Raw genomic sequence first — 15,094 nt, forward strand, 5'->3', positions numbered from 1 at the left:
GACCTTCCTCAGCGGCAGAGCAGTAGGTGTGACGCTGGATTAACCTTACAGTAGCTATACAGGGACATTCGCTAACCACTGGCAGTTCTGTTCTCTCTTCCTTGTGCGCAGTAACTGAGAAACGCAGGGAATAGAGAGAAACCAGCATGGAGGAGCTGAGCAGAGTGATCTATAGCCTTGTAAGAAGATTCAGCATAATGTGTAATTAATATATTAGGTCACTGCTCCTTCTGAGTATGTTTGTATATGGAGGCCATATTTTCAATGACTGACAGCTCTCTAGGTATATACACTTACACAGAGAACGTTATCAATCACTGATAATTGCCAAATGGGCCGTCTTAAACTCAGAACGAGATTAGAATGTGTGAAAATTACACGTTTTCCATAGTTGTTTGCGATGAGATAGAGATATATCTCTAATATTATATCCTGTATAAGTGTGTGGGTATAGAGAGCTGTTTTACAAAATCACAAGTTTTACAAAATATTTTTTTTTTTTACTAGAAAACTATATCACTATGATATATGTTTGGAGATTGCACTAATTCTGTTTAAAGGATTATTTTCATGTTGGACAGTTATGGGATATCCAAAGGTTATGCTATAAATGTCTGAGATGCGGGACAAACCTCTGGGATTCACGCTAATCTTAAACTGGTGGGTGTGTGTGTGATATATAGATAGATAGATATATCTGTATATATATATATCTATCTATATATATATATATATATATATATATATATATATATATATATATATATATATATATATATCTATATATATATATATATCTATATATATATATATCTATATATATATATATCTATATATATATATATATCTATATCTATCTGTGTGTGTTAGGTGTCAAAATTTCTGTTTGGTTCAGACTTTTTCTTTTTAATCATTAAGCATTTTTAAAAAAAATGTGAATTGACACGTTGCCACAAAATTGCATGAAGGCGCCTCTGTGCTCGAAGTGCCGAGTACAGTTTGGGAAATTTGCCTGTATGACTTTTCTATTTCGTAATTTGTGTTATTTGTGCGTATCAAAAACTAAACTGTCCTAGCTAATGGCGCTAGCGGTGAAATGGTAAAAGACGCTATTCCCAGTGGCCACTGGAGTTGACACTTCTGCATAATGCATATTGGATCTGTCATTTCTGCATGGAAGGGAGGAAACGTGGGAGGTGTGTTTGTGGTCGTGTTGTAGTAGCCGCTGTGTACTTTTAGATAACTATGGGCATTGGTGACTGACGTGGCATTTGGAAAATAATGTCTTTTTGCTTTCTAATTCATGAGTCTCATACATTCTCCATTCTTATGGTTGTCCTGCTAATGGCAACTGGTACCTGCAAACAGAACCTCATTTCCACCCATTGCATTTGCCTGTAGTGTTTTATGTTCTTGGTATTATTCTGATTCTTTTCCTTAAGTTTTCTTTGAAATTGGATTGTGCAGAATGACTTCATGCTTTGTTTAGTTTAGTGCCGAGGATGTAAATAAAATTGCAGAACTGTCCTCAAGAGGCAGCGAAAATGAGCCGAACGCAAGCTTCAATTCATATTTTATTGTTGAAAGCAGCATAATTTCATTATATGCTCAGCGGTAAAATTATTAACTTACAAAGAATGTTCATTATTTCCCGGTGTCCCAGCATATTTATTACTTCTGCAGACATGTTACTTTGATGCCCTTTTTACTTTTCAGGAAAGTCGTCTTAAGACATTTTTGTAAACTTTTAAGATGGTTTTTATTTTAAAGGGATATTCCCATCTCAACAGTTAGAAAATGTCATAAAAGTCCGATATAGGGATGAGCGTATCGACTTCGGATGAAACATCTGAAGTCTATTCGCATAAAACTCAGTTCTAATACTGTACGGAGCTCCGATGAGCCGAAGTTATTGCTTCGCGTGTTAACTTCATAAATTAGTTTGTACTGGAAAAAATATATATATATAAATTCCCGAACTCTGGTTCGGTTCCAAGGTACCACTTGCTTTGCGAAGCAATAACTTCGTCTCATCTGAGCCAATACATTCGAATACTTTACAGAGCTCCTCCTCCGTACAGTATTAGAACAAAGTTTTATGCGATTCAACTTTGGAGGTTTCATCTGAAGTCGATTCGCTCATTCCTAGTCAGATGGGTGAGGGTCCCACTCCTAAGACCTGCTGCTATGTCCAGAATGGGGCCCACCAAGTGAACAGAGAGCATACTTTATCAAAGTAAACATTGTTTAAAGCTTCCCTTATACTTTAGCTAAATGTCGGCTGTGTATTGGGAAACGCATGATTGCGCATATCGGATTATAAACGTGCCCAATCATATGTTCCTCTGGCAGAAAAGCCAATGTCGGTGTTATCTGACAGACTTATTCTCAGCATTTTGACAGAAATATGCCCACTGATCTATGCTGATCACTTCTAATGGTGGAGTTGGCAGGGTGGTTTCTGGACTCCAGACCACCCCTGCTTATGACTGGCCTAACTCGAACCATTATTGAAAAGCTTTACTTGGTTACAGTGATGCCGAGTTAGCTCACACATCCGTTTCACTGGTCCAGCAGGCTGTTCAGGCAGAGAATCAGAGAGACAGATCTGGCCTAGTCGGATACTGCCTTTCGCCGCCGGACCCCATTGACTATAATTGGATCCGTGGCCGCCTTCCAGCAAGAATGCGCAGTTTTGGCTAAAGAAATAACAATGCATGCAGCATTTTTTGTGTGAGCGAAACCTGGCACTCATGCCAGTGTAGATCCCTGCCAGATCCGATTATAGTCAGTGAGGTCCTGCAGTGACAGGCAGCATCCGACTAGGCCAGATCTGGTATCCTGTACCAGATAAGCTAAACGGAGGTGTGGACCAACCAAGTGTTAAGTCTTATAAGTCACTTGTGAATACGGTCTGATACAAGCCACTATCTCTCTGGCTTGGCTTACTTGGGCTGTGTTCATATCTGCGTCCGTCAGAAATGCCAGGCAAAATAATTCTGCATGCTGAACAACGGGACAATTTGGCAATTTTGTTGTGCTGCTCCTATAACGGATCAGTACAATGTTAATAAGAATGGCAATGTGAACAAGGCCTTACTGATTGCGGTTGGTTTCTTCTCAGGCTCCTGACAACCAGAAACTTGGATTACTGGAAGCTCTTCTGAAGATCGGGGACTGGCAGCATGCCCAAAGCATAATGGATCAGATGCCTCCATTTTATGCCACATCACATAAGCCAATTGCATTAGCACTGTGTCACCTTATCCATGTCACTATAGAGCCCCTGTACCGAAGGTACTTTCACCAGTCCTTTAATTACCATTGTCAAGGAGAGTAACTCCCCATGGTCTTTTCAGTGTAACGCTAGATATTTAATGTTTGTAAAGGAATAATGGGAGTGTCTGTCAAAGTTTAGAGGGGTTTTCCAAGACCTTTATACTGATGACCTATTCCCTGCATAAGTTATCAGTATAGGATCTGTAGGGGGGTCTGAGGGGGCTCAGCTGCTTGGGGCCAGTTCTTAGTACCATTTCACCAGGAAACAGCAAAATGATACAGCCCCTTTAAATAATCCAAATAATACTGCATTGTTTAATTATTTAACTAGTTATTATTCTGGTCTCTTAATGAGGGATCCAAAATAAAGGCAGGTAAGAGGAGGCTGAAATAACATTTGGTTATTAAAGGGGCTTTCCATGGTTTTTATACTGATGACCTACCCTCGGGATAGGTCATCGGTATGTGATTGGTGTGGGTCCAGTGCCTAGCAGTAGTGCCGCAGCCTTCTCTTACCTAGCACAGTGCCGTACATTGTATAGCGGCTGTGCTTGGTATCGCAGCTCATCCCCACAATGGGGCTGAGCTGCTCCTAGGCCGTGATTGATGTACAGTGATGTCACATTGCCTAGGCTAAGCTGCGAGCTCCAGTGCCTTCTAAAACAGCTGATCTGCAGTGGGGTTGCGACTTGGACCCCCGCAGATCTAATATTGATGACCTTGGTCATCAATATGAGAAAATAGGAGCACCCCTTTTAAAGGGCTTTTTTTTTTTTTTTTTTTTTTTCTTCTAACACAAAACTGATTGTGTTTTCTAAGTCTTGCTGTTGTAATCTCTATTGATAAGGTCAAATGTTGCTCAGACAACGATATTAAAATATTTTTCAGCCCTGTTGCAATTTATGGTGATCAGTTTGGCGTCACGCGCACATTGATTGCCATTCCTACTAATACCACTGTTGATGGGCTGGACTGATAATTATTGATACACTGATCTGGCCATAAATCAGCTGAGAAGAGCTGGAGACTGAGCGGCAGCTGGCGACTGTTCTATACTGTGACACATACAAGCTACAGAAGCCAAGTGGCGCAACATTTTGAATAAGGCCATATGGCAGAATCTATATGTGCTGTACATTTTGTATGTAATATCTTTTTTATTATTTTTTTAATTTTTTTTAATTGTCTCCTAGGGTTGGAGTGCCCAAAGGTGCCAAGGGATCTCGTGTGTTCTCAGTGTGCAGCAAGAAGGCCCCCAAACCAGTGGAATGCTTTGAAGACTTAAGAAGGGATGTTTTCAGCATGCTTTGTTTCCTTGGACCATACCTGTCCCATGATCCCATTTTACTAGCAAAAATAGTCCGTCTGGGCAAATCTTTCATGAAGGCTTATGAGGTTTGAGTCTTTCATTTTGGCTACGGTCGATAATGGGGGGTGATTTATCAGTTTGATACTCCCTCCACTGCCAGAAGATACAGGCCTCGTCATAAATTAGGCACATCCTCCAACAGTCCATGCGCCTCGACTGAAATCTACTCCAGCCCCTGACTGCAGGAGATTTCAGTCATTTATGCCAGTTTCTTGGTATAAATGTTGGTGAATTTGCCGGATTATTGGTCACTTCCCAGTGCCGAGGGTGGTGTAAAAAAGCAGACAGCCCCTAAAATTTAAGTGCTGTAATATGTTTAAAAAGCCGCATAACAGGGCTGTGCGACTTTATCAAAAAGGGCGCAGGTAGTTTTACTAAATAACCCCCAATGTCTTCTCTTTTCTCTTGTGTTGGTTTTACTTATTTCCCCCAAGTGCTTCTAAACTTTTATCTGAAAGCTTTTTCATAATTTGATAACATCATAAAATCTGCGTTCCCCATTACATGGAAACCACAAGAATGACTCTAGATGTGTGGGGACTGAATTCAAGGAAGTCAAATAGAATAGATTTCCCCAATTCAAAGAGCTCATTCTCCCCTAGGTTTTATTGGTTGTCACTGACTTATGTCGAGGATTGGCGTGTCCTATTTTAACCCTGTGGTGTTGTAAATGATCAGGACTTCCGGACCGAATTATTGTCCTGGTAAAGTCCACCATTCTCAGCTTTGCCCAGATTCATCTAACGTGCCCTTCCTCTTGGGTTTCATTCAGAGGAATGTTTCAGTACATCTAGATATGGCAGCATGGCCACAAGCCAGATGCTGTGGTGTAGTGTATTATACTGCACTGTCAGCTATAACCCTGCATGACTTCGGTAGTGCTGTATACTGTGTCCCATGTCAGCATTTTCCCTCACACAATATACTGGGATACTGAATGGGCAATAGAGCAGAGCTGATGAAAAGGAGAATTAGAGCAATTGGCAACCAACCAAGTTGCCACTTTTTTATTTTTAGGCTACTTTCACACTGGCGTTTTGAATTCCGTTTGTGAGATCCGTTTTAGGGATCTCACAAACTGTTCAAAACAGATCAGTTCAGCACCAATGCATTGTGAATGGATAAGGATCCGTTCAGAATGCATCAGTTTGACTCTGTTCTGCCTCCATTCCGCACTGGATGCAGACACCAAAACGACTTAGGCTTTTAAAAAGTCAAAACGGATCCGTCCTGACTTACAATGTAAGTCAATGGGGATGGATCAGTTTTCACTGACACAATATGGTGCAGTTGAAAACTGATCCGTCCCCCATTGACTTTCAATGTAAGTTGGGATGGATCCGTTTTGACTTAGACTTAAAAATAAATAAAAAAAATGCAAACTGATCCGTTCTGAATGGATACAAGCGTTTGCTTTGTAGGTGTGGATCCGTCTGTGCAGATACCAGACGGATCCGCACCTAACGCAGGTGTGAAAGTAGCCTTACGACGTGCCTCTGAAACTGAGGAGTCTGCTTTCTGTGGTCACATACTTCAGCCTTTCCTTTGCACCAGTCTTCTGTATTTAAGTTCATAAATGAGCCCCTTGGTGTCTACCAATATGAGTACACGGACAGACCCTCAGTTGTCAGTTTAGTTTATAAGGTTTAGTAAAGTTTTTTATACCAGTCAGCCATTTCTCTGTAAATTCCTGTCTATTTCTGAGTTGTTCACCTTAGGTAATGTGTAGTGAAATTATTTCCCCATGTGTGCATTCTTTTATTTCCTGCATTTTCTTCTATAGCAGGGATCAGCAACCTCCAGCTGCTGTGAAACTACAACTCCCAGCATGCATACTTGGCTGGTCTTGTAACTCCCATAGAAGTGAAGAGGATTCTGGGAGTTGTAGTTTCAGAACACCTGGGGTGCCAGAGGTTGCTGATCTCTGTTCTATAGGTTAGTGCTGTATATGAGGGTCCTATTTAACGCCTGATGTTGGGCCATAATGCGCTCCTTTATATGATGAAACGGGTCGATTGGCACTAGCTTAAGTCTTCATACTGGCCTTAAAGACCCTGTAGTTATGTTACTTTTAATTTCAAATTAGTAATGAGCGTTTTTATGCATAATAAGTATATACATTTATAATGAAATACCGTGCTTCAGTTGCATGCTCTACAGAACAGTCAAATGCAAACTGCGTAATTTGCTCTTTTATTCTCAGTTTCAGACTGATGCAAGTAAAGCAGAAGAGAGAGAGAGGATTGTAAGTGTTGTGGTTTTAAAGTTGGGACTTTACTGTAACAAAGTAATGTCTGCTAAAACAGGAGTTATAACCTAATAGAGTTTTAGGCGGGATTTGTGTGCGCGCCGCGGCGTGTTATCAGTCAGTGTTTCTCAAGTGTATCATGGCCTGACCATGGGCTGTAGGTAGCTATCAATTTGGGTCTGCTAAATCCATGGTTGGGACAGTAACACGGATGGATAATGCATTCTGTATATGCTTGTGTTTATACATGTGAGCTAACATACCTACCACACATCTATTGAGGTGATGCCAGGGACCTGTCAAAATGATTAGGTCATCATTCTGCTAAGATCATTTTGGAGTCAATAGAATGCAGTCAGAAAGTGTCTGTCATCGGCCTCTGTCTTTGATGGTCTTGTCCTCCAGTCACTGATCAGACTAGCCCAGTGTATTTTTGCCTGTAGCATGGTTAGCAAAATGGGAATCTTCTCACGCTTTTTCTTTTTGTACGGAAAGACATGGAGGTAATTTGGTTTCTGGTATAACCACTTCTCACCGATCCAATATATTTTCCTTTACCACAGGAAGTCCTGTTCAGCTGCTTTTTAAGCATCACGGACCAAGTTTTACTCCCGTCATTAACGTTAATGGATTGTAATGCATGTTTGTCCGAGGAACTTTGGGGCATGATTAAAACATTCCCATACCAATACAGGTAAGTTAAGTGTGTTGTGTTTTGAAAGTGCCCCGCTAGTTTGTTACTTTTTAGAACTTACTAGAGATCCTGATTTTATTTGATGACCTTCCTGTGCAGCCACCCGTAGGCAGGAAAGAACAGTACTGTTTTGAATGTACACGTCAGTTTTTTTTGGTCAGTGATTTCCACCAGGGATTGTGAGCCAAAACCAGGAACGGTGCTACAGAGAGATGAGGTATAATTGAGAGATCTGCACCTGTTCTGTGTTTAGAGCCGCACCTGGTTTTGGCTCAAAATCACTGATGGAAATCGCTGACTGAACACTGATGTGTGAGTAAGGCCTCATGTACACGGCCGTGTTCCGCTGCCGAGAGCGGACCGTGGAAACCCGGCCGGGATTCCTCCTGACAGTATGAGCGCACGGCGTCATTGGTTGCTATGACGCCGTGCCCTCCCTGCTGCCGCCGCAATACAGTAATGCACTGGTGTGTACATGAGGCCTAAGGCATTGGACTGTCATTGGGCTACAGTTACAATTTTGGTCTAGTTTTAAAGTGTATAATCTATTCTAGACTAGCTACCCCGCAAGTTACAACCCTTAGAAATGAGTCCCAGTGAAAGCTGTACATACCTGCAGCTTTCATGTCCGACCCAATTTCTGATAGTTGTATCTAGGGCTGGGCGATATCAAAAATATTCCCACGATAACGATATTAAGAAATTTATCGCGATAACGATATATATCACGATAAATACCCATTTAGAAGAAAAAAAAACACTTGAGGCCACAAGGAAACGTTATACTGTATGGAGCACTGGGGCAGCAAAAAGGAGACATTATATACTGTATGGGCAGGCAGCGGGGCATAAGGAGACATTATATACTATATGGGCTGGCTGCTCGGCAGGCAGTGGGCCACAAGAGTCACTATACTGCATGGGCCACCAGGAGACATACTGTCTGGACTTAGGAACTATACTGCACGGGGACAACAAGGTGACATTATACTGTATGGGACAACATTTGTAACCCCTCCGCCATCAGTATAATGTTTTCTTGTTGCTCCTGTATGGGGGCAACAGGGAGACATAGTTTATCAAGTGCCATCACCATGTGCAGTGCAGCTTATTTCTGACACCTGGGCTGTTGGGGTCTCTCACTCCTCTTCCCTCACCTTGGTTTGGACACGGACTGCTGACTGATTTTGGGTGCCTCGCTCCTATGCTTGGCCAGTGGGCGGAGACTTGGAGGAGGAGCTGGGGCCGGCCTCTGCAGGAAGTAATATGTACGGTACGCATATGCACGATGCAAGGGTGGGCTGACACAGATTTAGGAGCTGTCGGCACACATAACCGCTCCTATGAAGTCACCAAGTTTTTTGGGAAACGGCGATATCACCATATCGCTGTTTCTTAATACTGTGCTATATCGTTGACACCGGTTTACCGCTCAACACTAGTTGTATCTCTCCATATATCTCAATAACTTTATGATGTTTATCTTGTTTAAAAACGTAGATTGCCAATTTTCAAACAAGACCGGGCTCTCACCTGATTGTGCTGCCAGACCCTTGAAATCCAACTTGTCCAGTCCTAATCTCCCTTCACATAAGGCATCGGTAGAGAGTCAGTCACACATGAAATAGTCGGGCGAACCTGCAGAAATCGGCACGTTCAGCTGACGTAGATCTGATATGTACAGTCAGCTTAACATCTACTAGGCTCAGAATCCAGGAAAATCCATCTGTATCTGGAAGACTTGTGAGGTTAATTTTGCCAAGTAAAATGGATTTCGGACCTTCACGTTAATTAAACAAAACAACAAAGGCTTTAGTGGTATTGCTCTAATCATATGGGTTACACACAATATGCACAATAAGGCTGTTATCTTCCTAGTAATAGTAATTCCTTTGTGTGTGTGTGTGTATATATCTATCATTTTATGTTTTGTATTTTTTTATTCAAGATATCGTCTCTATGGACAGTGGAAGAATGAAACCTATATTAATCATCCATTGCTTGTAAAAGTTAAAGCACAAACAATTGATAGAGCCAAATACATTATGAAGTAAGTATTCATATGCATATACTGGGTGTGGGAAGCGTATTTTAATTAACTTAGATTTTGCCATTTTTTGTGCAATTTCCTTCTGATAAAGTTTTCAATTGCTTTCTGTTAGTAACGCTACAAATGTATTAATCTCCCATGAAGTTTACCTTAAAGTATAACCTTTCCGATCCATCTTTCCCCTTGACATTTGCAATCGAGGGAGTGTCGTGACACCCACATACAAATTAGATGGCCAGCTGGTCACACCAAAATCAGTGGGTTTGACTGACTTTCATCTAGCAGCTGCCATTTGACTTTGGTGCTGCTGCTTCCAGGGCTGTGGAGTCGGTAGATAAATGCTCCGACTCCGACTCCTCAGTTTTTTGTACTTCCGACTCCGACTCCCCGACTCCGACTCCTCTGTATTTAATATGCAAATGTATTTTATACATTCCTTGAAGGAAAGAAAGAAGTTCTTCTAAGCTCTTCTAGCACAGAGAGGTAGTTGGGCAGAAGCTGCTGCCTTCTCCTTTGTGTGCTGATCTTCTGCTGAAGACAGGGCAGTGGGAGGATCCAGGAAGGGACATTTATTTTAAAACATGATTTCCCTAGAAGAATCCCATAGTCATGTTTAAAGTTTAAGATAACATTCTGAGTTTACACGTTTTATAGCCTTAGCTGAATGACAGCAGTTTTTCCAATGGTTTACAGCAGGGATGTCAAACTCGTGGCCCTCCAGCTGTTGCAAAACTACAACTCCCATCATGCCTGGGCAAACTACAGCTATCAGGGAATGATAGGAGTTGTAGTTTTGCAACATCTGGAGGGCCATGAGTTTGACATCCATGGTTTACAGCTTCAGTCTTGAACTATTGACCCTCCATTCCCTTCACTTATACAAGTGTCTCTAGTCCTGCAAAACACATATTTACTTAATCCCTTATCAGTGAGAGGCTCGGTAAACCATGGGCATTGTGTTCCCTGTAACATCAGAACACAACACAATGCAAAGTATATGTATTGCCACTCCTAATTGTGCATTGCGTACCATATAGTGAAGCATATGAAAAGCATGCTTCTTCACATCACTGAACGCGTTTGTTTTGCGGTTACGTGAGGCACTGCATGCATTGGCCTTTATTCTTACAGTAGAGAAGTCATTAATTATAACTGTTTATGAATTCGGACATTTAAACTTGCTTTTTTATTTTTTTATTCCAATTTAAATTTAGTAGGAGTCGGAGTCGGTTCATTTTTTGCCGACTCCGACTCCGACTCCAGGTACCCAAAATTGACTCCGACTCCGACTCCTCGACTCCGACTCCGACTCCACAGCCCTGGCTTTGTTTACTGGCATCCTAGTATGCATAAATCATTGGAGTACATTCACACAGCGTAATTTTGACGATTGTTCATTTCTGAACACCGCGGACCCACTTGCAGCTTAGCTCCATTGAATGGGATTAAAGGATATGGACACCTTTTGTGTAAAAACAATAATAACATTTTTTACACTAATTTAATTTTGTGGAGAAAATAATTTCTCCAATTGGTTCTATTTATCCATCTTTTTTCATTTTTGTTCTACAGCCTGCTGTGCTTCCTATGCACAGCAGGCTGCTCTCAGTGAGTTTATAGAGAATCCGTCATCTGACAGATTTTCTGTAATTCCTCCTGTGTGCACTCAGGAGCGCGCACGGTCTCCCTCCTCCTCCTCCAGAAATCTTACTACCAAATCACTTGGTAGTTTCAGCAGCCTATATGTAAGTGGCTGCTAGCTGTGCTCTGTAACAGGATGTGGGGGCGGGGCAGCAGAGCTTTTGCTGGTGCATGTGAAATCAACAGGAACACCCACAGAGCCTCACCGGAGATAACAGCCCTGAGAAAAAATCATATCCGATTTGTATATGAAGCAAAGCCGATACCAGTAATCAAAACAAGTGCAATTTTATTATGTGCTGCGTTGCGGTAAGCTATGGGGTTATTGATTTTTAGTACACAAAGGTGTCCATAGCCTTTAAGCTGCAAATGGATAGCCGCTGCAGAGTCTGTTCGGGCACTTTGCCAAGATGGCACATTTCCCTTCTTTGAGCAGTCCTGGCTTTAAACCTCCAGCCGTGAACTGCATCGCTGCCTCCCTTTGAAAACAATGGGAGGCATGCATCACATGGCCCTCGGCGGAATTGTGAAAGTCTGCCAGCAGATTCCACCATGTCAACAGGCCCCAACCTTTTATGCGCTACAAGTACAATTACTGCCAACAGAAATGCAGCGAATATACAATTGTCTTCATGTCACTCCTTCCTTACCCTTGAAGGGAATCTGTCACCAGCAAATTTACAGTTAAACCAGGAACAATGGGGGATATTTATCAAAACACATGTAATGGAAAAATGGGTTAATTGCCAATAGCAACCAGAATCCACCTTTCATTTTTCAGAGCTCCTTTGCAAAATGAAAGGTAGAATCTGAATGCTATGCGCAACTAAGGCTACTTTCACAACTGCGTTCGGTGCAGAACCGTCTTGTATCTGCACAGACGGATCCACACTGATAATGCAAACGCTTGTATCCGTTCATAACCGATCAGTTTGCATTATTCATAAAAAAAAAAGTCCAAGTCAAAACTGGTCCGTCTTGACTTACATTGAAAGTCAATGGGGGACGGATCCGTTTTCAATTGCACCATATTGTGTCAGTGAAAAACGGATCCGTCCCCATTGACTTACAATGTAAGTCAGGACGGATCCATTTGGCTCTGCATCGTCAGGCGTACACCAAAACGCTGCAAGCTGTGTTTTAGTGTCCGCCTCAAAAGTGGAACGGAGACCAAACGCAGCCAAATTGATGCATTATGAAGATCCTTATCCATTCAGAATGCATTGGGGCTGAACTGATCTGTTTTGGGCCGCTTGTGAGAGCCCTGAAACGGATCAGACAAGCGGACCAGGAAACGCCAGTGTTAAAGTAGCCTAAGCCAGTTTTCATTCACACCAGTTTTGATAAATCTTCCCCGATGCCTTGGTTGAAAGGGCCAGACAAGATGACTCTGGAGGAATCTCGCCCTTCCGGTGAAGGAGAGGGAGGGGCTGGCAGAGGAAACGGGAGCAGCAAGGGTGCACAGAGTGGCTTAGGCCCGCCCTTGGTGCAGTTAAACGTTCATTTGCATATGGGTTAAGGGTATGTGTGGCAGTCATAATGCTTTCAGTGTAAGTCAGTACATTTTGAGGTCTCACACCTTAAAAAATCATTATATTGCTTTGGGATCCTGTCAGAGGAGCAGAGGTCAGAATGGGAAATCGCACTGCCACACGCAGCATGTCTCTCACATTAAATTTGCTTGTATATGTCCGCCCTTAGTCATGTCAGACGACTGCCCACTTCTCCCTCTGCCTCGTATTATACCTGTTCACCCAAACCAGTTCTGCATGGTTGGGTGTGGTGGATCAGAGACTCCAATTACCGGCTATAACCTCTTTTCCTTGACAAATTAAAGGGGTTGTCCTGCCATTTATATTGATGTCTGATCGGCAGGTGTTTGACACCTGGTACCCCCCGCCGATCAGCTGTTTGAAGAGGGGGCGGCCGCTCCATGTGAGTGCTGCTTCCTGTTCGTTATGCTGCACTTCAGTGTAGTAAACTCACTCCATTCAAATGAAGTCTCCTCGTCAAAGCAGCTGATCAGCGGGGGTCCCGGGTGTTGGACCCCCGCTGATCAGATATCGATGACCTGTCCTGACGATGGGTCATCAAAATAAACGTCAGGGCAAGCCCTTTTATTGTATGCGGCCACCTTTATACCTGGGTGAAAACCAACTGTAGTTTGTGTGTTGCTTTCTGTTTTGAAGTTTACGTTTAGAAATCACGTTTTTGTAAAGCGTTGAAGAGAACCCGGAGAGTCAATGGCCCCCTGTCTGGGTACTAGGAAATCTGCTGGCAATAGACATTGTGTATTCCTTTGATAAATGAATGCATGCTGCAGTACTGCAGTCCTGTTATCACTGAGCCGCCTACAAGACAGTTATAGACTGGAGACCGCACCTGCTAAGATGTTCTTAAAGGCTGCACTAAAAATGTAATGAGTTCAGTCACAGATTGCTATACGAACCATTCTCGTGAGATCCTTAGCGCCTTCATTACGCGCCCGTCTCATTAGGACTGTTCTCTTGGTAGTTACTGACGACTTGACATTCTTGACGTATTGTACATTTTATAGGCCATTGACAAAAAATATTTTTATTACCTGAAAATGTTAACGGAGGATTTCTGTGTTGTGAGAAGATCCTTGCTCGCACAGGCTGTTATGACATGTAGAGGGAAGCGCAGTAGACTGCAGTCATTTGCTCTTTTGTATTTTCACATAAAGGCCTCTGTGGTTGTTTTATGGATTTTCTCCTCTTTTATTTTATGCATCCATTTGGTGCGTGTTTATGGCCAATTAAATAGTTAATAGCCCTGATGAAACATGATGTGATAGGTGCAGCGAATGCTCATTTTTTATTTTTTTTCCCCCCTTCTCCCTTTCAGACGTCTCACAAAAGAAAATGTGAAGCCATCGGGACGGCAAATAGGAAAACTAAGCCATAGTAACCCAACGATTTTGTTTGACTATGTATGTCGATTAATTTATATATATTTTTTTCACTTGGTAAACTACCTGTATATGGGTCTGCGGGGTCTGTGTAATTGCTGGTGAACAGCCTCAATCAATAATAATAATAATAAGCTAGAACTACAGAAAAGTGCCGATTTTTAGTTTTTAGTGATACAACCTCTTCGTTGCTCTAGATGCCAAGTAACCGTCCTTTTATTATGTTCCTAAGAATTCTCATAATTTATTATTAGTGCATTTTTGATGAGCCCTAAAGGGGTTCTCCGGGCTTTTAATATTGATGACCTATCCTCAGGGTAGGCCATCAATATCAGATCGGCGGGGTTCCACCACCTCCGCCGATCAGTTGGTTGAAGGTGCATGCAATCTCCCTTCTCTCTTCCTTCTCACCTTAGACATAGCAGCATCGGGCAGGAGGAGAGAAGGGAGATGGCATGGGCACACTGCGCTTACCTTCCCTTTATACAGTCAGACATCCCGCACCCCTGTCGATCTGATCCTGTATTAAAAGCCCGGAGAGCCCCTCTTTAAAGGGAATCTTTAACCAGTGACCTCCCTATCAAGCGGTTTGCATAGACACTGAATAAAACCGTTTTTCATTTGTTGATCCGAGGCTCCATTCCTAAGTTCTGATACTTTTTCTTAGTTTGCAAATTAGTCCTTTGATGCAATTGGGGCATCACTGTGGCTCTCTCCGCTCATTACTGTGGTCAGCTCCTCCCTGGGTGCTTTGCCTCTTCCTGGCCCTGTGAATGAACGCAGTGTGGGAGCGGCAGGCCACAGAAAGGAGTGGAGCTTGGGTGTATGAAGAGCAAAGGTGACGCCCTCTTTGCGCCAAAGTCCTAATTGGCATGTTAAAT

General features: G+C 42.5%; 1 protein-coding gene across 2 annotated transcripts in view; it reads left to right on the forward strand.

The window, feature by feature from the left end:
- Positions 1–15,094, forward strand: part of THOC2 (THO complex 2) — a 141,315-nt gene that overhangs the window by 28,231 nt on the left and 97,990 nt on the right. For both annotated transcript variants that reach the window (XR_006386832.1, XM_044269083.1), the window contains exons 11-16: positions 3,125–3,297; positions 4,473–4,674; positions 6,852–6,893; positions 7,460–7,590; positions 9,539–9,640; positions 14,150–14,234. Coding sequence is in view for 1 of the 2 variants with exons in the window: in XM_044269083.1 (XP_044125018.1) it covers positions 3,125–3,297; positions 4,473–4,674; positions 6,852–6,893; positions 7,460–7,590; positions 9,539–9,640; positions 14,150–14,234 (735 nt within the window). In the remaining variant the exon portion in view is untranslated. The remainder of the gene's footprint in view (positions 1–3,124; positions 3,298–4,472; positions 4,675–6,851; positions 6,894–7,459; positions 7,591–9,538; positions 9,641–14,149; positions 14,235–15,094) is intronic.

The sequence above is a fragment of the Bufo gargarizans genome, chromosome 9, assembly GCF_014858855.1.
Source record: "Bufo gargarizans isolate SCDJY-AF-19 chromosome 9, ASM1485885v1, whole genome shotgun sequence".
NCBI classification, from domain to species: domain Eukaryota; kingdom Metazoa; phylum Chordata; class Amphibia; order Anura; family Bufonidae; genus Bufo; species Bufo gargarizans.